The 22,799-nt window shown below is 38.3% G+C and overlaps 3 protein-coding genes across 7 annotated transcripts in view; 2 read left to right on the top strand and 1 right to left on the bottom strand.

Moving 5' to 3' along the window:
• Nucleotides 1–383: 383 nt before the first annotated feature.
• ndufa3 (NADH:ubiquinone oxidoreductase subunit A3) lies at nt 384–4,280 on the bottom strand. Its single transcript, XM_057833302.1, has 4 exons — nt 4,224–4,280; nt 3,880–3,954; nt 3,735–3,812; nt 384–553 (listed from the first exon to the last, which is right to left on the bottom strand). Exons 1-4 carry the CDS (start codon nt 4,228–4,230, stop codon nt 462–464), a joined length of 252 nt encoding a protein of 83 aa, XP_057689285.1. The 5' UTR covers nt 4,231–4,280; the 3' UTR covers nt 384–461.
• A 22-nt stretch (nt 4,281–4,302) lies between these two features.
• Nucleotides 4,303–13,688, top strand: tfpt (TCF3 (E2A) fusion partner). Its single transcript, XM_057833301.1, has 7 exons — nt 4,303–4,507; nt 7,296–7,407; nt 7,494–7,616; nt 9,822–9,892; nt 9,962–10,031; nt 10,210–10,368; nt 11,307–13,688. The coding sequence occupies exons 2-7, from the start codon at nt 7,309–7,311 to the stop codon at nt 11,379–11,381; spliced, it is 597 nt and encodes a 198-aa protein (XP_057689284.1). The 5' UTR covers nt 4,303–4,507; nt 7,296–7,308; the 3' UTR covers nt 11,382–13,688.
• Nucleotides 13,689–15,907: 2,219 nt separating this feature from the next.
• Nucleotides 15,908–22,799, top strand: part of cnot3a (CCR4-NOT transcription complex, subunit 3a) — a 35,574-nt gene continuing 28,682 nt past the window's right edge. The window contains exons 1-4 of one of the 5 annotated variants that reach the window (XM_057835107.1): nt 15,908–16,158; nt 16,706–16,776; nt 16,922–16,989; nt 17,062–17,136. In XM_057835107.1, the coding sequence (XP_057691090.1) occupies nt 16,752–16,776; nt 16,922–16,989; nt 17,062–17,136 (168 nt within the window). In that variant the 5' untranslated portion in view covers nt 15,908–16,158; nt 16,706–16,751. The remainder of the gene's footprint in view (nt 16,159–16,705; nt 16,777–16,921; nt 16,990–17,061; nt 17,137–22,799) is intronic. The other 4 variants (XM_057835105.1, XM_057835106.1, XM_057835104.1 and 1 more) reach the window with 4 other exon arrangements.

The raw sequence follows: 22,799 nt of genomic DNA, 5'->3' as shown, positions 1-22,799 counted from the left end.
GGGGGGGGGGGCGCTAATTTGCAGTTTTATCTTCTCGCACTCATCACGGTGGGTTCTGGTCCCCATTGACTGCGAAAAACAAGGGATCACTGTATATATTATATATATTATATATATATATATATATATATATATATATAATAGTCATCTGTTCCTTCAGATCTAGCCTATTTTCTTGGCTAAAGCTCGTGCGAAACAATGAATTGATTTCGAATTTTAATCAGCTTGAAGTTTGGTCGGAGTAAACCTCTCGGACGGGATCTGCGTGATGTCGAAACGTTCAAGATTTCAGGAGGATAAAACAAATTAGAACAAATTTAAACTCATTGTTCCTTAATGCTGTTTGTCTTACGGTCAAATCACAAAACAAAGAGGCAAATATGTTGAATTAAATTAACCATCTTTACTGTGGGACATTGAAAATTACAGACAGGTAAATTGGAAGGAGGGAGAAAGTGAAGTTAAAGGTCTTTGAGCCATTGCAGCCGGTCTCCTCGTTGCTCACACGGATGCGAGGGAACTTCAGGTAGGTTTCCGTCATCTCTCAGAGGAACTGCCAAGGATAAAGAGGAAGATTTCAATTCTACAACAATTCAAACTGGCATTTGAAACAATATTTAAACCATAAACGGTAAGGGTGTAACGGTACATGTATATGTATTGAACCGTTTCGGTAGGTAGTGTTCGGTTCGGAACGGAGGCGTACCGAACGAGTTTCTGACGTAATGTAACCCTTTTCGAGGCTGTGAGTCGATCAGGTTACAGTTTCTTTGTGTAGATTATATTTACTCCGTCTTTTCTACTATAATGAGGACCAACACGGTAGGACAGTATGACCCAGAAACGTCAACGGCGCGACAACGTGGCTGCCGCGAGAACGTAGTGAAACGCGGGTGTTAAAGTCAATCAGCCAATTCACACCAGTCGCAGTTCGGCCGCGTGTTAGACGCGTCCCAGAAGCGGCTCAACGCGACACACGCGAAAAGAACAGCAGAGTTTATTATTTGACGCGAGACGCGGCCTTCAAGCGTCAATACTACTACCACTAGATAGGATCGGGCAGACCAGAAGTCACTCGTGTAAAAATTCGGTGGATCCGGTCGATTTTCAAACTAATATGCAATCGTAACCCACTTTTTGAGTCCATCAGATCTCTTGAGTGGTAGATCGGGGCACAGTTGACTTGTCTTTGTTGATTTATTGCGGTCTTCTCTGCTATAATAATAACCAACGCGGCCCAGTGTTCAATACAAAACCCTCCTACCACAACAAAACAAGAAGGAACTAATATTCACATAGGACCTAAAGTTATACAATATAAAAAATTAGGGCTGTCAAAATTATCGCGTTAACGGGCGGTAATTAATTTTTTAAAGTAATCACTTTGAAATATTTGACGCATTTAACGCACATGCCCCACTCAAACAGATTAAAATGACAGCAGTGTAATGTCCACTTGTTACTTGTGTTTTTTTGGTGTTTTGTCACCCTCTGCTGGTGCTTGGGTGCGACTGATTTTATGGGTAAGCATTGTGTAATTATTGACATCAACAATGGCGAGCTACTAGTTTATTTTTCGATGGAAAATTTTACAAATTTTATGAAAACAAAAACATTAAGTGGGATTTTGTAAGATATGCTTGATTGTATGACCTTTATATTCTGCGGGTCATACAAGATTGCTCTCCCACAGCTATTATACGCGCACTCCCAAGCTATTATGAAGAATACAGTTTTAGCCCATAATCATGTGCTTACATTCTTATTACCGGCGATTGCTCACATTCTGCTGATAAATAGATACACACACATATGTTGATTCATCACACAACGTCTCAGTACTTTTCCACCAAGCTACAGTACTTCGAGTGCAAATGTGTGTTGAAAATAGTGCTGCAACGATTAATCGATTAACTCGAGTATTCGATTAGAAAAAAATATTCGAATTAAATTTTGTTGCTTCGAGTATTCGTTTAAGTGGCGTTGTAATGGTTTATTTTGAAAGTGTTTACATTTAGGATTTATTGATTAGGGTGGATACACTACTCTCTGGTCTGCCTCATTTCCCATGGCTGAATCCAACTGCTCCCTGTTAAGACCAAGTTTTTTTTAATGAATTTGTAATTTAGTTTAGCGGTATATTTAGCCTTTTTTTTTTTTTTTTTGTGTGAATATGAGTCTGAACCATTTGTTAAGAGCAGTGTAAAAAAATGTTAGCATTTTATAGCATTTAAGCTAGCATACTTTTGCTATGTAAGTTAGCCAAATGTTTTATGTTGTACATAGATCCTCATTTATTTATTTTTTATACCGTTTGAGGCTCATCCCAGGTATTTTAATTTTTTAATGTTCCTTATCCGATTACTCGATTATTCGAACTAACTAGTTCATCGATTAATCGACTACTAAAATAATCGATAGCTACATCCCTAGTTCAAAACAAAGTTATCTTGCCCGCTCAAGAGTGTGACTGTTAATTTCATCAAGAGTGTGACTGTTAATTTAATCAAAAGTGTGATTGTTAAATCAATGACTAGAATAAGGAACTTGCCCGATCGAAACTGCCACGTTGGACAACAGTGATGTAACCCCAACAGCAAGCGCCCAATAAAAGTCAGCAGCACGGGGAGCTCTGAGAGAGAGACCTCGATGAGACACCGAAGAAGCGTATCGCACTGTCTCCTCTCTCCCTGACGGCCGTTCAGCAAAAACTCACTCTCTGTCTTTGTCTCCAGTTACTCTTCGTCCTCTCTTGGGTAATTGAGAACACTTAATGCAAGTTTAGACCCAACAGGTTTTGATATTAAATTTCTACTTGTACTAACATTTATCTTTTAAGAACTACAAGTCTTTCTATCCATGGATCGCTTTAACAGAATGTTAATAATGTTAATGCCATCTTGTTGATTTATTGTTATGATAAAAAATACAGTACTTATGTACCGTATGTTTAATGTTTTTATCCGTCTTGTGTCTTATCTTTCCATTCCAACAATAATTTACAGAAAAATATGGCACATTTTATAGATGGTTTGAATTGCGATTAATTAATTTTTAAGTTGTAATTAACTCGATTAAAAATTTTAATCGTTTGACAGCCTTATAAAATATACAATATAAATGAATACTAAATCACATTTGTAAAATATAAACACATAATAAAATAGTAGCCCATTTAAATAAAATAAACTGAAATTAGCTAAAACACCTGTAATTAAATAATAAGAATAATACACAGATCCTGCTTACACAATTAAATTTATTAATTTCTGTGTGGCGCTTTAACTTGAGAAAATCCACCAATAAAGCTTTTGAAAACCGTTCATAAGAAAAATAAAATGATTCATTGAGGCATTTCATTTGTAAAATACATGTTAAAATCTTTGTCATTGGGATTGCTTTTCTCTTTAGCACAGGACTTCTTTTTTCTTCTTTCTTTCAGAAAGAAAGCTGACCAATTCACAGGGTCTGAAAGTCAAATTGTTGTTGGATTATCTTTAAATACCCGCTACTTTTTGAGCAGAATTCGACCTTTGTATAGGCCAATGTTCCTATTGTTGAAAGCACAAAGGTGTGTAGTAATCAACTCGCACAATTATATTTTGAATTTTGTTTTCTTACTGTACCGAAAATGAACCGAACCGTGACCTCAAAACCGAGGTACGTACCGAACCGAGATTTTTGTGTAACGTTACACCCCTAATAAACGGAGAGGTTGACATATTAGACTTTACCTGGGTATGTGTATGGCGTTGCCGAATTAATCATTCCAGAATATTTTGTGTATGGACTAATAAATGGAAGCACAAGACCTGAAGAAAAAAAACAATTATTTTAATGTAAAAAAAGTGAATAATGGCTTGCGAGCTGTTAACTCACCCGTTAGTCCGAGAGCGCATGACACAAAGATGACAGGCTCCTTATTCCACACATTTTTCAAAAAGGTTGCAACACCTATAGAAAGACAGCCATATAAATATTTTTTAAATGTAAAATTTTGGTACAGGTACTTACTATACGACATCCGCGAAAAGCTAACTAGTTAGCCGATGACCCAAGGTCATTTTTCGTTTTAAATCAAATATTGATATCAATTCAACACACAAACACGCATTTTTGTTAGTTAAACCCTTGAATTTAATAGCATGCAAATATTCTTTAGGATTTAAGAATGCTTAATTCAAATAATTATAGCCGTGTCGAAGAAGATACAATTCACTAACCCGCCATCTTGGTTTGTGGCGTAGCATCCGATGATCCGACCTGTGGGCTCGTGGGAAATGTAGTCATGTCACTATTGTGACGTATAACTCATGCGCCCGCTGCATGTAAACAGTAAGTGGAAGCGAGATGTGAAAGCGCATTTATTGTTAATTTCTTCACTTCAGCGTGTTTATATAACAGCAAATAGTAGCGGGAATCATTGAACTAAGTGTTTTAGATTTTTTTTTCTCACTATGTTTAGTTCTTAGCTTTTGAAGACTTGAGGACTTTCACTGGAATTTATGTAAGTAAGGTTCAGTTTAGACTAGAGCATGAATTTCTACGAAAGATTGTATATCGCCAATGATACTGGGCATTTTTCTTTAGCTATCACTTTCGACGGAGCATTTAATGACAAAAAAAAAGATTTTTATTGTTGAGCAGTTTTGTGATAAATGTGACTTAATTACCTAATTTATAAAAAATATCACGTGCTATACGAGAAATATATAAATGGCGGAAAACACAGACAAGACTAAAAAAGCAGTTTCTGCTCTTGCGCCCCTCTTAAAAATAAACTGCTGTATTTTAAGCCAAAAGAACTGTTGTGTTTGATAGAGCAATATGTCTATGCTGCCATAGCAGATTCATGGTGCATTAAGCCCCCGAGCTATTTTTAATTTGTCCGTTTTACCCTGGAAACCCCCGTTTACAGACGTCGCGCAACCGCTTTTGTTTCAACCCTATGGGGCGGCGTTTGTAAAGCAGTACATGCTAAAAATTACGACTTCATTTTCTCACATTTAGCGCCACACAGTGTTTAAAATGGTTTGAAATTTTTAGAGTCACTTTTTTTTTTTTTTTTTTTTGCACATTTACAACGCAATTTAGCAACTTAAATATTTAGTTTTTAATAAGAAGTTTTAGACCTGAATGTTTAAATCCAGAACTAAATATTTAATTTTAATCATAAATTTATATCCTATATCCTAAATTAGAGGTGTAACGCTACACAAAAATCTCGGTTCGGTACGTATATCGGTTTTGAGGTCACGGTTCGGTTCATTTTCGGTACAGTAAGAAAACAAAATGCAAAATATAAATGTGCTAGTTGAATGAATGAATGTTTATTACACACTTTTGTGATTTCAACAATAGGAATATTAGCCTATACAAAGCTAGAATTCTGTTAAAAAAGTAGCGGGTATTTAAAGATAATCCAACAACAATTTGCCTTTCAGTGCCCGCGTATTGGTTAGCTTTCTTTGTGAAAGAAAGAAGAAAAAAGAATGCCTGTGCTAAAGAGAAAAGCAGTCCCAATGACAAAGATTTTAACATGTATTTTACAAATGAAATGCCTCAATGAAACATTTTTTTCCTTATGAACGGTTTTCAAAAGCTTTGTTGGTGGATTTTCTCAAGTTAAAGCAGAGAAGACCGCAGTAAATCAACAAAGACAAGTCAACTGTGCCCTGAGCTACCACTCAAGAGATCTGATGGACTCAAAAAGTAGGTTACGATTGCATATTAGTTTGAAAATCGACCGGATCCACTGTATTTTTACACGAGTGACTTCCGGCCCGATCCTAGCTACCGGTAGTAGTATTGATGCAGGAGGGCTGCGACTCGCGTTAAATAATAAACTCTGCCGTTCTTTTCACGTGCGTTGCGTTGAGTCGCTTCTGGGACACATCTAACACGCGGCCGCACTGCGACTGGTGTGCATTGGCTGATTGACTCTAACACTCACGTTTCACTGCGTTCTCGTGGTGGCCACGTTGTCGCGCCGTTGACGTTTCTGGGTTATACTGTCCTACTGTGTTGGTCCTTATTATAGTAGAGAAGACGGAGTAAATATAATCTACACAAAGAAACTGTAACCCGATCGACTCACAGCCTCGAAAAGTAATTGTTATATTACGTCAGAAACTCGTTCGGTACACGTCCGTTCCGAACCGAGCACCACGTACCGAAACGGTTCAATACTATTACATGTACCGTTACACCCTTATCCTAAATGTTAAATCTGGAAACGGTTGGAATAAAATATTTAGCTTAATATGTAAATTCACGTGACTGGAGACCAGAAATAACAAAATAAAAGCTGGAGCAACTCAGACTGTCTGTTTATGTTGATTAAAAATGAATAAAACCTACTCAATGGTGGCGGTCAGTTGGCTCTTGGACATGAGTCATTGTGATTATGACAATATATAGCTAAAATACACATTTAGGAGAAACTATTTAAAGAGTATTTTGTGTGCGCCAGGTTTTATTTTGTTACTTCCGGTCTCCAGTCATGTGAATTTGCATATGAAGCTAAATATTTAGTTCCAACCGTTTCCAGATTTAACGGTTAGGATGCAGGACATAAATTTAAGATTAAAATTAAAATATTTAGTTCTGGATTTAAACAATCAGGTTCAAAACTTCTTATTTAAAAAAATATATTTAAGTTGCTAAATAATGTTTTAAAAGTGCAAAAAAAAGTGACTCTAAAGATTTTACACCACATTTTAAACACTGTGTGGCGCTAAATGTGAGAAAATGTTGTCGTAATTTTCAGCATGTACTGCTTTACAAACGGCGCCCATACAACCCAGCCATAAAAAGAAGGTAAGTATTATATTATTCAAAATGTCCGTCATTTTTAGCTTAGAATCATTAATCGAGGTCTAATATTTCGTTTGAATTCCAAAAAAAAAAAAAAAAGAATCACTCACATATTTTAAACTTTTAAACAAATTACATCACAGTGAAAAAAATAGTGTCTATAAATAATTCATGCATATCTACTGTCACAAAGTTTGAAGGCAACATGCATAATGGCCCAAAACTATCATGAAAAATCAATGTCGATTTTGTACGATATCATTTTAAAATGCTTTTATCGGCTACCTGATAATATCGGACAACTCTATGTCCAATCCATTTGGGATCCAGGTGGGAGGGTGTGGTTGTTAATTTGCTGCCACCCTCTCATTTTAAATGGATTGGACGCCTAGCGCAGTCAATGGTAGCCAATGAGTTAAAACAAAATTGTTTCCGCTTGGATGCACTACATAAAGTCTTTCCCTTGAATTCACCATTAGTGTTTTGTGGACAATGGAAGATTTCTCTGGCTTGGCCCTGCCCCCTCTATTTGGCGGTCACATTCTTGAAGCCGAACTGGAGCCAGGTGGAGTGGAGCTCGGTCCAGGGGAGGTAAAATATTGTTAACTTCTAAAATGTTATTGTCGTTTTTGAAAACGTCGCACTAATAAGGGAATTTACTTGCTGTCCGTCTACAGGTAGAATTAGGCCCTGGAGGTGGTGAGATTCTAGATAGCGCCAACCCAGAGGATGAAGAAAGAAGAGTGCTTGATAAGAGGAAATATCTGGCGTTGAACAGACGTTGCAAAGAAATTGAGCAGGTTGCGTCTGTTTTTATCTGCAGGTTTTGGAATATATCGTATAGACACCAATCACCAACGTCACGCAATCACCTGATCGCTGTATTTTGCCGCCATATTGTCCGTCATTGTGTGTCCGTATTGTCAATGATGTTAGTTTCTAAAGGTGGATTCACTTGCAAATTATGGAAGCCCTGGTGCTTTCAGACGCTGTAAACTCATTGGATGAGTTGCATAAAAGCCTTATTTGGAAAAGCTTTGGTCTATCCAGTCGCCAGATCCATATTTGATGCCCAAATCGATGCTTCCTCCCGTCCGGTCCCGTCCCGTGCAATAACCTCCAGTCATACTCTAGTGCAGGGGTGGGCAAACCGGTCCTCGAGGGCCGCAGTGGGTCCTGGTCTTTGTTCCAACTGATTCAGCACTGACAGTTTAACCAATGAGGTTTCAGTGGAAACAAGAAGCACCTGACTGCAATCAACTGATTGCACTTGTAAGAAACCAGATTGGTAAAAGGCTGTCCTCATGATGGGTATGAACAAAAACCAGCACCCACTGCGGCCCTTTGTGGAATAGTTTGCCCACCCCTGCTCTAGTGGATGTCACAATGATGCGTCGGGTACCCAAAATCGGCACCGGCCCAAATATATACCAACATTTGGGCAGCTGAGTGTCACCATTGTCACGATTGTAAAATGAAACTTGATCGGCGGTTCGACAACGGGCCGATGTGTGCCGAAAAATAGCCGCCCCGCGTGAAATGTTCCCCCTGACGGGAGTGCTCATTTATAACGCTTTATTGAAGTTTTTCATGGACGCAATACAGTAATGGATTTATGACTGTAAAATCAGTTTTAAATAAATAATTAAACTACACAAAATATTAGTACTGTATTTTAGTAACAAATCGTGGACTGGGCCACATTTGGGCCACAGGCCACAACCCTAACCCCTAACCCTAACCCTCTTTGAACAGAAATGTCTACAGGTTTTCACAACCATATCCCAATGACAATCACACAGGTATGACATTTATTAGTTCAAGCAGAGTAAAATAATACATATTCGCAGTTCAAGATTTATTAGTTCAAGCAGAGTAAAATAATACATATTCACGGTACAAGAAAATCGTTTCCGTGCGGGTGTTCCCGTCAGGGAGGACATTTCACGCGGGGCGGCTATTTTTCGGCACAATACCTGTTGTTGCTTTTACCTTCTTGCTGCTCGACTGTGGCGACAAGCTTCGTAGTCTCCTTCTGATGATGTCTGCGATCGTGTTGGCATTACGACTATTGATGTTTTCACTGCTGTCTGACGGCTGTTGACACAAACGCATCATGGACCGAGATAAACAAACCGTGCTGCTTTAGAGATTTGCCCGTTTAACAATGGGCACACAGTAACTACTAAAATGACCGTTTATCTTCTCTGTTACTGCAACCAACCGCCACACATGCCTTCACCATTTTGATTAATCTATGTTACAATTGTCAGGAAGGTTTTTAGGTTCGTTTACTAGGCAGTGATTCCTTAGACAAGCAGAAAAACCCGCAGTAATAGGAGGAATGTACGTAGCGGTAATATGTAAACACGATGAGCTGACGGACAATATGGCGGCACAAGTCAGGGGGGCGGAGTTGTGACGTCACGTGAATGGGGTCTAAACAGTATTGGCCCGAATATAAGACAGCCCTGATTTTAAGACGACTCTTTTTCAAGACTCAAGTTTGAAAAAAGACTTTTTGAAGACCAAATAAATTTTGATACAGAAAATAATTACAGTATATCTGAAACAAATGATTATACCAATATATTTGAGAGAAAAAGCATGTTATTTTGCCTCATTCAAATCTTAATATCTAAACATTTAAATATGTAAACTAAAGTGCAATCACATTCGCAAATAAATGACTTCTGGTTTTTGAAATGTAAATAAACCAATCTATTGTGATAAAACAACAAAACTGCAATAACTGCATTAACCTTTAAAGTGAGGTCTAACTAACTGTAGTCTTGAAACAAATCTGAATAAGGAAAAACATTGCAATAAAATAATCCAAACTTGAAAGTAGCTGAGATCTCTCATGACAGAACATCGCTTCAATGATATCTGGCGCCATCTATAAGACGACCCCCACTCTTTCAGTCTTATTTTAATGCAAAAAAACACCGTCTTATATTCGGGCCAATACGGTATTTTTGACATTGTTATTCTTATATGGACAGGTGAATCACAAGATCCTCGGCCGTCTACACCAAGTCCAGAGATTGACTCGACGTTTGAAGAAAGAGAGGCGGTAAGAAACCATTTCATGTCATTTGCGTTAATTTTGAAGCATTATTTATCCGCTTTTGTTCTGTTAAAGATTCCTCATGAAGACCCTAGATGCTCACGGAGACGACTACAGGAATGCGCAGCTCACCATGCTGCTGGAGGTCAGATGTCGCACATTGAAAGATAAAACTGGACTTCCTGCATAGTTTTGTCATCTTCAGTGAGAATTTCCAACGCAGTCTGAACCCAAATTTTAGAACAATTGTGTATATTTAGGACTTTTTTTGACTGTACTATACTAAGAAAAAAGCCATAGCATTTTCCAAAAACGTGTTCTAGGATGATCCTGAAGCACCTTCGGATGGCGCCACTGGAGTGGCGGATGACCGGATGAACGGCGTGTCAGGCACCGCCTCTTCTCCTGCTTTTCACCATCCCTCAGGGCCCAAAAGGAGAAAGCATGTGACGCCTAAGCAAGAGAAGGATAAAGACCTACAAGTACGATTAAAGTAGGACTGTAATTTTCGGACTATAAGGCGCACCTGACTATAAGCCGCCACCCACCAAATTTTACACGAAAACAACATTTGTTCATAGATAAGCCACACTGGACGATAAGCCGCAGCTGTCCTTATTGTATTATGAGATATTTACACCAAAAGATACAAACCGGTAAAACTTAATTTGACAGCGGCGTCATAAGACTGTCATAAGACCAAATGAACCACTATGAAGCTTTGAACCAATTGGCTGCAAAGCTTCATTGCTTCGAAAAGCTTCATTTGGCCATCACTGCTCCCTGCCACCTGCTATCAACCCTGTTGTCATCCAACATGCCTCCTGGCATGCGTTGCAGCGCTACAGATGTAAAGAACAATCAAAATGTATGTTCTGTGCTAAATATTTCTTCAGTTACTATTCCAGTGGTTTCATTAATTGCTAGTTATGGTATTTGGTAACACTTTATTTGACAGTGGCACCATAAGACTGTCATAAGACAATCATAATTATGACATGACACTGTCATGAGCATTAATTAATGTTTATAACAGATGTCATTTAGTGTAATCCAGCAAATTATCTAACTTTTGAATGGATATAAAAGATGTAGTTAGTGATATAATTTGCTGGATGACACCTCATGACATCTGTCATAGGCATTCAGGAATGATAATGATAGTGTCATGTAATAATTATGCCGGTCTTATGACAGTCTAATGACGCCACTGTCAAACAAATGTTTTCTAATTAACCCAAATATCAACAAATAAGCCGCACTGGACTATAGGCCGCAGGATTCAAAATGAGGGGGGAAAAGTCGTGGCCTATAGTCAGAAAATTACGCTATTCACAAAGTTTTTTAATATGGTTTCTATCACTGAACATGAATTTGAGGGATGCATTTAAAATGTGATTTAACTGTTTTTTCTTCACAGAATGAAGCTGACATGTCAGTGCTGTCGGACTTGCAGTTTGGAGAAATGCCCAGCCCGACCTCTCTGTCGCATTGAGCATTGTATAAACGCATTAATAAATACATGTATGTACAGTATAAAACGTAAATTGTGAAGGAACTCTGAAAGGTTTGTAGCAAGTAGTATTTTGTACTGTTTTGATTTTTGTGTTGTGAGACAATATCTCATATAAACTGATTATGTTGCCCATGACGGCGCTAGATGTCCGATCCATTTGAACTTGGAGTGATGGCAGCGATCAGGTATAGGCACCCCTGCAGTTCTGTCAGATAATGCTCAATTTCTCCCAGAAAATGATTGCAATTAACAATACTTTGGGAGTAATATCTTCATTTATTTTGCTTACAATGAAAAAAACACAAAAGAGAATGAATTAAAAAAAACAAAACATTATAATTTTACACAAAACTACAAAAATGGGCCGGACAAAAGTATCGGCACCATCAGCCCAATACTTGGTATCACAACCTTTAGACAAAATAACTGCGAACAACCGCTTACGGTATCCATCAATAAGTTTCTTACAATGCTCTGCTGGAATTTTAGACCATTCTTCTTTGGCCAACTGCTCCACGTCTCTGACATTTGAAGGGTGCCTTCTCCAAACTGCCATTTTCAGATCTCTCCTCAGGTGTTTTATTGGATTCAGGTCTGGACTCATTGCTGGGCACTTTAGAAGTCTCCAGTGCTTTCTCTCAAACCATTTTCTCGTGCTTTTTGAAGTGTGTTTATGGTGATTGTCTTGCTTGAAGACCCATGACCTCTGAGGAAGACCCAGCTTTCTCACACTGGGCACTACATTATGCTACAAAATTTGTTGGTAGTCTTCAGACTTCATAATGCCATGCACACAGCAAAGCAACCCCAAAACATCAGGGAACCATGTTTGACTGTGGGGACCGTCTTCTTTTCTTTGAAGGCCTAGTTTTTTCCCCCTGTAAACTCTATTGATATCTTTTCCCAAAAGGCTTTACTTTTGTCTCATCAGACCAGAGAACATTCTTCCAAAACGTTTTTTGGCTTTCTCAGGTATGTTTTGGCAAAGTCCAGCCTGGCTTTTTTATGTCTCTGGGTCAGAAGTGGGGTCTTCCTGGGTGTCATACCATAGAGTCCCTTTTTTTTTTAGATGCTGACGGATTGTACGGGTTAACACTGTTGTACCCTCGGACTGCAGGACAGCTTGTTTAGATGTTAGTCGAGGTTCTTTATCTACCATATGCACAATCTTTTGTTGAAATCTCTCGTCAATTATTTTTTTTCAATCCACATCTAGGGAGGTTAGCCACAGTGCCATGGGATTTACGCTTATTGATGACACTGCGCACGGTAGATACAGCAACATTCAGGTCTTTAGAGACTTATAGCCTTGAGATTGCCCAGCTTCCTCACAATTATGCTTCTCAAGTCCTCAGACGGTTCTTTGGTCTTCTTTCTTTTCTGCATGCTCAATGTGGTACACATAAGGACACAGGACAGAGGTTGAGTCAACTTTAATCCATTTTAACTGGCTGCAAGTGTGATTTAGTTATTGCCACAACCTGTTATGTGCCACAGGTAAGTAACAGGTGATGTTAATTACACAAATGAAGAGAAGCATCACATGATTTTTCAAAGGGTCCCAATACTTTTGTCCGGCCCATTTTTGGAGTACCAAAGCAATTTTAATTGCAATCATTTTCTGGGAGAAATTGAGCATTATCTGACTGAATTGCAGGGGTGCCAGTACTTTTGGCCAGCAGCGTCTGATCAAATTTATTTTATGTAAAACACCTACCACTACTACCATTAATATTAATTGGTTAAATATTAATGGAGATCGAGAGTATGAGACAGAGCAAATGTGTATGACTCATATCATTATTTGCACATCATACACACACACACACACCCACCCTTACTTAACACAGAAAGTCCCCAGAGAGCAAAAACACAGGCTGTATTATGAAAATGTTGTTTTGAAAAGATGTTTACAATGGTGGACAATTTTACAAAAGTAGGCTACTGGTAGAGAGGAAACTAGTTAGCTGTCTTAGCATGCTAACTAGCGATGTTATCTGCTCGTTAACAAGCTTACAGTATTTGTTTTACCATCGCTAGACATACTAAACACGCTACAGTGAACTCTGGTAGCTGGTGGGAAACGTTCATGACAGCGTTTACTTTTCTTAAATTTTCTCGTAAATGTGAAATCATGTGTTGCTTCCCCTCACAACCACCCTCCGCGAGCATGTCGGCTGTCCTTCCTCCTCTAAGCCGCGCCCGTTTCTTTTCTGTTCAAGTTCAAGTTTATTGTCCCCTAAGGAGGGGAGTACTTTCGATAGCCGAAGTACTCCCATACTACCAACGTTGTCTTTTTTTTTTTGGGGGGGGGGGGGGGGGGCGCAAGTGTAGTGTCACCGACAGACACAGGACAGAGCAACATCTGGAGGGGGAGAGGTGAGCGCTGCCGCTCCAAGCCACGGATTTCTTTCATTTTTGGGATATAAAAATACAGTATCTGAAGCTTTTGGAATTTCTCACATTTCTGCATAAAATCCCAATTAAATGTGATGTGATCTTTGTCAAAATCACACAAATGAAAATACTGTGTCTTCTTAACTAAAACCACTCAAACATTTATAAGTTTTCATATTTTAATGAGGATAGCATGCAAACAATGACAGAAGGGGGAAAAATAAGTGAACGCTCTGCCTAAGGAGAGCGATTGAAACCAATTTTTACCAAACATTTTAAGTCAGTTGTGTGCCCAATCACTTATGAGTGGTTTAAAACTGCACTGCCCACTATAAAACACACACCTAGTAAGGAATGTCTTGATGAAAAGCATTGTCTGATGTGCATCATGGCTCGGTCAAAAGAGCTGTCTGAAGACCTGCAATTAAGGATTGTTGATTTGTATAAAGCTGGGAATGGATACAAAACCATCTCTAAAAGTCTGGATGTCCATTAATCGACAGAGAAGTTGTCTACAAATGGAGAGAGTTTGGCACTGTTGCTTCTCTCCAAGTCAGTGCAGAATACTCAGAGAGGTAAAAAAGAACCCTCGAGTGTCTGCTAAAGACTTACAGAAATCCCTGCCACAGTCCAATATCTCTGGACTCATGGGAGGCCTCCACGGAGGAAGCCACTGCTGTCTAAAAAAACATCGTTGCCATTAATGTTCGGAAAAAGGCACTTTGACACTCCACAGAAGTTTTGGCTAAATATTTTGTGGACTGATGAAACCAAAGTTGAATTGTTTGGGAGTAACACACAATATCGTGTGTGGAGGAAAAATGGAACATCTCACCAACATCAACACCTCATCGCCACCGTGAAGCATGGTGGAGGGAGCATCATGATTTGGTGCTGTTTTGCTGCCTCAGGGCCTGGACAACTTTAAATAATTAATGGAAGAATGAATTCAAAAGTTTATCAGGATGTTTTGCAGGAAAACCTGAGGCCGTCTGTCAGACAGTTGAAGCTGAAAAAGAGGATGGATGCTGCTGAAAACAATGATCCAAAACACAGAAGTAAATCATCTTCAGAGTGGTTTCGGAAGAACAAAATATACGTTCAGGAGTGGCCGTATCAAAGTCCAGACTTGAACCCCATTGAGGTGCTGTGGCATGACCTAAAGACAGCGATTCATACCGGACATCCCAGGAATCTGACTGAACTAAAGCAGTTTTGTAGAGAAGAATGGGCCAAGATTAGTCCTGATCGATGTGCCAGCAGACTGAGCTGCAGCTACAGGAAGCGTCTGGCTGAAGTTATTGCTGCCAAGGGGGGGGGGGGGGGGGGGCCAGAATATTAAATGTGATGGTTCACTTACCTATTTTTCCCCCTTCTGTCATTTTTTGCATACTATCCTCATTAAAATGTGAAAACCTATAAATGTTTGGGTGGTTTTAGTTAAAGCAGACATTAGTTTTTCCTCTGTGTGATTTTGACAAAGATCAGCTCACATGTGATGGTGATTTTATGCAGAAATGTGAGAAATTCCAAAAGGTTCAGATACTTTTTCATACCACTGTTGCTAATACCGTACTACGGTATGACAGAAAATTTTAGTGGTTTTCATACCATGGTAAACCTTGAAACCGGTAACCGGGACATGCCTAGCCCCCTTTAATAATTATTCTTTAAAATTTTACTGTTTAACTTTAACTTTGAAAACAGAAACCCTGTTTATAGTAGTTTTTGGGTTACCTGGGCATTTTGGGGCATTCTAAGTATATCTTAAAGCTTAAATCTAAGTATCTTCAGTATATTTTTGATCATTTCCTGTTGATTTTGAGACATTTGCAGTCAATTCATGTACATTTTGGAACTTTACAGGTCACTTTCTGTTATATATATTGTGTCATCTTTTTTGGCCATTGGAAATGACTGGGGCCTTTACAAATAAATGGGGATGTTATTGTAAAGTTTTCGGTGGAACTTTGTTTTTAGCAAAAAGTGTATACAACTTTTGTATGCCCTACTTTCCTAAAATGTTTTTATGATTAAAACACGTGAATTAGATTGAAAATGTAGGCAAAGCATTACAATGAGTGCGCGTGTGCGCGGGGTTATTATTTACCACCCATCTAGCGGAAGTTCGTCATTGACAGACATCGGTTTCGTCCAATCACAAGGCGTAAATTTGATTAAGGCGGGCCACTCGTGCGGAGGTGGGATTTTTTTTTTCTAGCCACCGTCCATCTTCACTGAGCTTCATCCCAGTGAGCGAGCTTGTCGAAAAGAAAACACAATTCGGAAGTAAAGAAGACTTTTCTGGAATAAGTTTTGGCTGTTATTGAAAAAAGAAAAACGAAAGCCCATGTTATAGGTAAATGTCTTAAAACAACAACAAAAAAAGGGGAAAAAATGTGACTTGATGGTCGGCTCGACCCAGTTTCCCTTTTTCTTAAATGTGGCTAGCCGAGCCGCTAGTTAGCATTTTCTGCCTTAGCGAAATTAGCGAGCAGGTTTTGAACGCTTTGTGAAATATTGCGCATTTTAACGCGCAGAACCACTGTATCAAAGCTACGCACATAATAATGCATGAATGCGATGTTCATACACCGTAATGCATCGCGCTACTTGTTCCAAAGCGAGCTCGACGAGTTTAGCAGCTGGTTAGCACTACCGTTAGCCGACTAGCTGCTAACCATATCTGTCAGAATGTGGCTAAATATACGATGTGTGGATATACTTGGAGACTGAATGGCTATATAGTGGTTGTGTTTGAATGTCAATTGAAATGTACGCAGCTAACGCGTTCGTAGCTCGAGTTATGGTCAGTTCGCAACGGTGCAAGCAGGGCTGATGAATTGTGTTGTTTGATGCTGTGAGGGTTCTGGCTTTACATCTCTCCGCACACTTTGCTCACACAGCCAACTTTGTGACAGACGGAATGTGGACATCGTCGTAGTCAGAGCCATGGCTGACAAGAGAAAACTTCAAGGTAAGAAGCTGAAAACTGACTGAAATTTGGAGGTTTGCTTTTCTACTCCAGCCAAAGTTAGGTGACATTGCTACAAAATGTTATGAATGTTGCATCAATCAAAATGTGATGCACATGGATTAAAACAATGTTCATCCCCGCACAGGTGAGATCGACCGATGTTTGAAAAAAGTAGCTGAAGGTGTAGAACAGTTTGAAGACATTTGGCAAAAGGTGGGTAGTGTATTTTTGCGCTTATTGAGAGGAACACCGGTTAACGGAGAATATACCTTGTCTATATTTCAGCTTCACAATGCAGCCAATGCAAACCAGAAGGAAAAATATGAAGCTGACCTTAAGAAAGAGATTAAAAAACTACAGGTATGGCTTGTTCAGGGTTTTATCATTGTCTCTGTTATGTTTGTGCGCGATTTGGTTTCACTTCTGCGTTTGGACTGTTTTTACATTAGTGCAGTACGATATGACAATGTACATTTTCTAAACGATGTATCATTATGAATTTTATTTGTTGTCACTATCGTCAGTTTTAACTACGTATAATCACTGTAAAATGGGCCTGCAGAATATATTGTTTGAATATCTCCATCGCGATATGCACATGCGCACTAGTCCTATCGCAGGTAGGCATGTGCCGGTTACCGGTTTCACGGTTTACCGTGGTGTGAAAACGTTGCGGTTTCAAAACCACAAAAATTTTCCGTCATACCTTAGTACAGTATTCGCTGTTTTTCATGTTTTTCAGATGAAACCTTTTCTCAACAGTATTTTAGGGCTGTCAAACGATTAAAATTTTTTAATCGAAATAATTACAGCTTAAAAATTAATTAATCGTAATTAAATGCAATTCAAACCATTTATAAAATATGCCATTTTTTTTCTGTAAATTATTGTTGGAATGTAAAGATAAGACACAATACGGGTGTATACATTCAACATACGGTACATAAGTACTGTATTTGTTTATTATAACAATAAATCAACAAGATGGCATTAACATTATTAACATTCTGTTAAAGCGATCCATGGATAGGCAAGGCAAGGCAAATTTATTTATATAGCACAATTCAACACAAGGCAATTCAAAGTGCTTTACATCACATGAAGATCATAAAATAGAAAGACTTGTAGTTCTTAAAAGATAAATGTTAGTACAAGTTATAGAAATTTTATATTAAAACCCCTCTTAATGCTTTCGTTTTGATAAAATTTGTAAAATTTTCAATCAAAAAATAAACTAGTATCTCGCCATTGTTGATGTCAATAATTACATAATCCTCATGGTGCTGAAACCCATAAAATCAGTCGCACCCAAGCGCCAGCAGAGGGCGACAAAACACCAAAAAACACAAGTAACAAATGGACATGACACTGTGCTGTCATTTTAATCTGTTTGAGCGGGGCATGTGCGTTAAATGCGTCAAATATTTTAACGTGATTAATTTTTTTTTTTAAATTACCGCCCGTTAACGCGATAATTTTGACATCCCTACAATATTTACATTGTTAACTAACTTATTAACTTATGAATTATTTGTTCTTTTTAACACAAAGGCATGACATCATGTAGACTAGAGTTGACACAGTGGCTGAAAATGGCGAAACTTCACTTGAGCTCCCCCCCTCAAAAAAAAAAAAAAGTCATACATTATATATTTTTTAAATTTTACTCAGAAGTGTTTTTACTTTTTCATAGCAATTATTTTGTTCTTGCTGTAATCTTGAGCAACTTGAGCTGTGGCTCTGGGTATAGTCTATAAGTTTTATTTATTTTAATTTTATTTAAAATATTTGTAATTTTTTGTTAATTTATTTATTTTCACATTATATTCATGTTCCAATTTGCAAATATGTTCTGAAAAACAAAAATAAATCCTGTTCAATGGATTTTTTATTTTATTTTTTAACCCATACATCTCAAAATTTTGGAGCTATAATTGCAATACCGTGATACTGTGAAACCACGGTATTTTTGTTCGTGGTTATCGTACCATCAAAATCTCATACTGGCACGTGCCTAATCGCAGGATGTGCGATTTACTTTTTGAACACGTTAACTTTTGGTTTGCTTCATAAAAGCTGCAAGTGTGCCGAGACATGGCTTCCTGTATTCCTTTTATTATATTCTGCAATTTTCATTGTTCACAAATAAACCCTCTTAGCCTGGATTAAATGGTATTATAGGAATACATCACATATTGCGGTTTTGCAATTTTTTGCTCTTTCAGTTGTTGAATGAATAAATAAATATCGTAAATATATTTAAAGTAAATTGAAGCACCTTAAATCTATAATGCAACAATAACAAATTACAGAAAGTAAGATAACATTTTTATTACGAAGAATATGAAAGAACATAAAGAAAAAAAATTAAGATTACAAGGATGAATGAGAAAACAAGAGGGAAACTCAGGAAAAACAATCTAATAAAATACTGAATGCAATACACTAATACAATAACATGGTGAGTCTAGGCATTTGCCGATTACCGGTTTCAAGGTATACCGTGGTATGAAAACGGCAAAGGTTCAACACCGCAAAAATCTTCTTTCATACCGTCCCTGAGGTATTAACTATTTTTTATGTCCCAAAAATGCACGGAGAAATCCCTCGCTTGCAGCTGTAAGGCTCAACCCTCCCCCTCCGGTTGTTGCTCATTGTCAGTGAGTGAGCTGTGCTACACGATGGTTGGAGAAGGTGAAACTCCTGAAGTTTCCCCCCCCCATTGAAGAAAACAAAATTGCTGGTATGGGAATACTTTGGCTACAGAAAGGTTACAGACGGCCGCGGCTTAGAGGAGGGACAACCGAAATTTAAGATATGTTTGCGGAGGGTGGCTGCTGAGGAGGCAATACCTCCAATATGATTTCGCATTTATACAAATTAAAGGTTAGTAAACACTGTCATGAATGCTTCCCACCAGCTACGAGAGTTAATTTCAGTGTGTTTAATGTGTCTAGCGTTGGTAAAACATGTTTTTTTCTCTCTCATGCAACTGTCCTGTGTTGACAAAGAGTGTATAATGTAAACATGATCGAGTCATACACACATGCTTTTTATGGAAAATAATTAAATTGTTTTTGTTCTGATGGTAATAATGTTGAGCTGTGGCTGTGGGTTTAGGCTCACCGAAGGACTGCGTTTATTTTAATTTTATTTAGAATATTTCGTTTATTTTTATTTATTTTGTTAATGTTATTTTAACATTATACTTATGTTCCAATTTGCTAATATATTTTGAAAAATAAAAATCTTATTCAATTGATTTTTTTTTTTTTTTTTTAAACCCATATATATTAAAGTAATACATTTTAGAGCTGTAATTGCAATACTGTGAAACCATTATATTTTTGCTTGAGGTTATCATACCGTCAAAATCTTATTGCGGCACATGAGTCAACTAAAGTCTTCTCAAACAGAGCTATTCAAGTCATCTGGAGAAAATTCTTCTCGTATTAATATTGTAATATACAGTGTTACCGCTACATAGGAAGTTAATTTGTTCCAGCACCTTGTTTGTAAGTTGAAATGGTCGTATGCAGAGTAGGATTTTCAATAAGAATACATTATAATCCCATTAATTCGTTTCACAGCCCGGAAAACTACACTAAATCCTTAATAAATACTGCTGTTACTATTGCAAATAGCAACTACAAGGAGCAAAACAAATAAATTGTGAATAAAAATCGGAATAATTATTTAATGATAGTAATATAATAAAAATACATGTAATAATGTAACAAATCGGGTTCTAATGTGGCAGTCGTATTTTGTCTAGTGTACCTGAACGCACCGCAGCAGAGTGAGAGAGTGCAGTTGATATATCACTTTCACTTTTAACGTCCTGTTGTTGCGGGCAGTTGGCGTGTTGTGTTGCACAAGTTCTGAAATAAATGATTAAAAACCTGACGAAGCTGGCGATCTTTTTGACGATGCTTGTCACCTTTTCTCATAAAGACTGGCAAACGGAGGTCGGAGAAGTATTGTCAAGCAGTTTTTTTTGGTGCCTTTCTCTTCACTTTCGTCGGCTTCGCCATCGTTACCTCTACATTCATGTGTGGTTGAAATCAAATATATCCGCCGCCTCTCCCTGCATGCACGTGACATCAGCATGTTGTGCCGCTTTAAAAGTAGTCTGGGCAAGATGTCACGCTTAGAGCTGGCAAAATTAAACGATTCCTCTAGGCGGGGGAAATTCCTCGATCAATTTTTAAAATAGAGTTACTCGAATTTATCGAGTAATTGTTTCAGCTCTAACCATCACTGTAAACTGTGTTTTACTCTAAAGTGCTGATATTTCTAAAATTATTGGTGCAGAAAGACCCTAGTATGAGGGCTTTCATAAATAACCACACGACACAAACATATGGTGCATAAATAAAACACTCCATAAATAACATTAACCAGTTATCAGGTGATTAATACACATAGCCAATACCACTACATTGTCAAAGAATTGTCCACTAAAATAGTAAACTTTAAAAAAAACAAAAAAAATTCTTTTTAATTTACAAAATACCTTGGGAAGGCATGTCAATATACTGTATCGTTATCATGATATAAATTGGCCCTTATATACATGAAATATTTTAACATATCGCCCAGCACTATTTTCTGTGAACAAAATACAGGTCCTTCTAAAAAAAATTGCATATTGTCATAAAGTTCATTATTTTCTGTCATGTAATTATAAACATTAGACTTTCATATATTTTAGATTCATTACACACAACTAAAGTAGTTCAAGCTTTTTATTGTTTTAATATAGATGATTTTGGTAAAAAAAAGTCAAGAAAAACCAAAAAGAAAATTAGCATATTTCATCTGACCGATACAAAAAAAGTGTTTTTTAATACATAAAAAGTCAACCTTCAATTTATTACTGTATATCACCTATGCACTCAATACTTGGTCGGGAATCCTTTTGCAGAAATGACTGCTTTAATGCGGCGTGGCATGGAGGCAATCAGCCTGTGGCACTGCTGAGGTGTTATGGAGGCCCAGGATGCTTCAATAGCGGCCTTAAGCTCATCCACAGTGTTGGGTCTTGTGTCTCTCAACTTCCTCTTCACAATATCCCACAGATTCTCTATGGGGTTCAGGTCAGGAGTGTTGGCAGGCCAATTGAGCACAGTAATGCCATGGTTAGTAAACCATTTACCAGTGGTTTTGGCACTGTGAGCAGGTGCCAGGTTGTGCTGAAAAATGAAAACTTCATCTCCATAAAGCTTTTCAGCAGATGGAAGCATGAAGTGCTCCAAAATCTCCTGATAGGTAGCTGCATTGACCCTGCCCTTGATAAAACACAGAAGATCAACACTAGCAGCTGACATTGCACCCCAGACCATCACTGACTGTGGGTACTTGACACTGGACTTCAGGCATTTTGGCATTTCCTTCTCCCCAGTCTTCCTCCAAACTCTGGCACCTTGATTTCCTAATGACGTGCAAAATTTGCTTTCATCTGAAAAAAGTACTTTGGACCACTGAGCAACAGCCCAGTGCTGCTTCTCTGTAGCCCAGGTCAGGCGTCTCTGCCGCTGTTTCAGGTTCAAAAGTGGCTTGACCTGGGGAATGGGGCACCTGTACCCCATTTCCAGCACACGCCTGTGCACGGTGGCTCAGGATGTTTCTACTCCAGACTCAGTCCACTGTATCTGCAGGTCCCCCAAGGTCTGGAATCTGCCCTTCTCCACAATCTTTCTCAGGGTGCGGTCACCTCTTCTGGTTGTGCAGCGTTTCCTGCCACACTTTTCCTTCCCACAGACTTCCCACTGAGGTGCCTTGATACAGCACTCTGGGAACAGCCTATTCGCTCAGAAATTTCTTTCTGTGTCTTAGCTTCTTGCTTGAGGATGTCAATGATGGCCTTCTGGACAGCAGTTAGGTCGGCAGTGTTGCCAATGATTGCGGTTTTGAGTAATGAACCTGGCTGGGAGTTTTTAAAAGCCTCAGAAATCTTTTACAGGTGTTTTGAGTTAGTTCGTTGATTCAGATGATTAGATTAGTAGCTTCTTTAGAGTACC

This window comes from Corythoichthys intestinalis, chromosome 4, assembly GCF_030265065.1.
Source record: "Corythoichthys intestinalis isolate RoL2023-P3 chromosome 4, ASM3026506v1, whole genome shotgun sequence".
Lineage (NCBI taxonomy): Eukaryota > Metazoa > Chordata > Actinopteri > Syngnathiformes > Syngnathidae > Corythoichthys > Corythoichthys intestinalis.
This window is presented reverse-complemented; position numbering and strand designations above follow the sequence as displayed.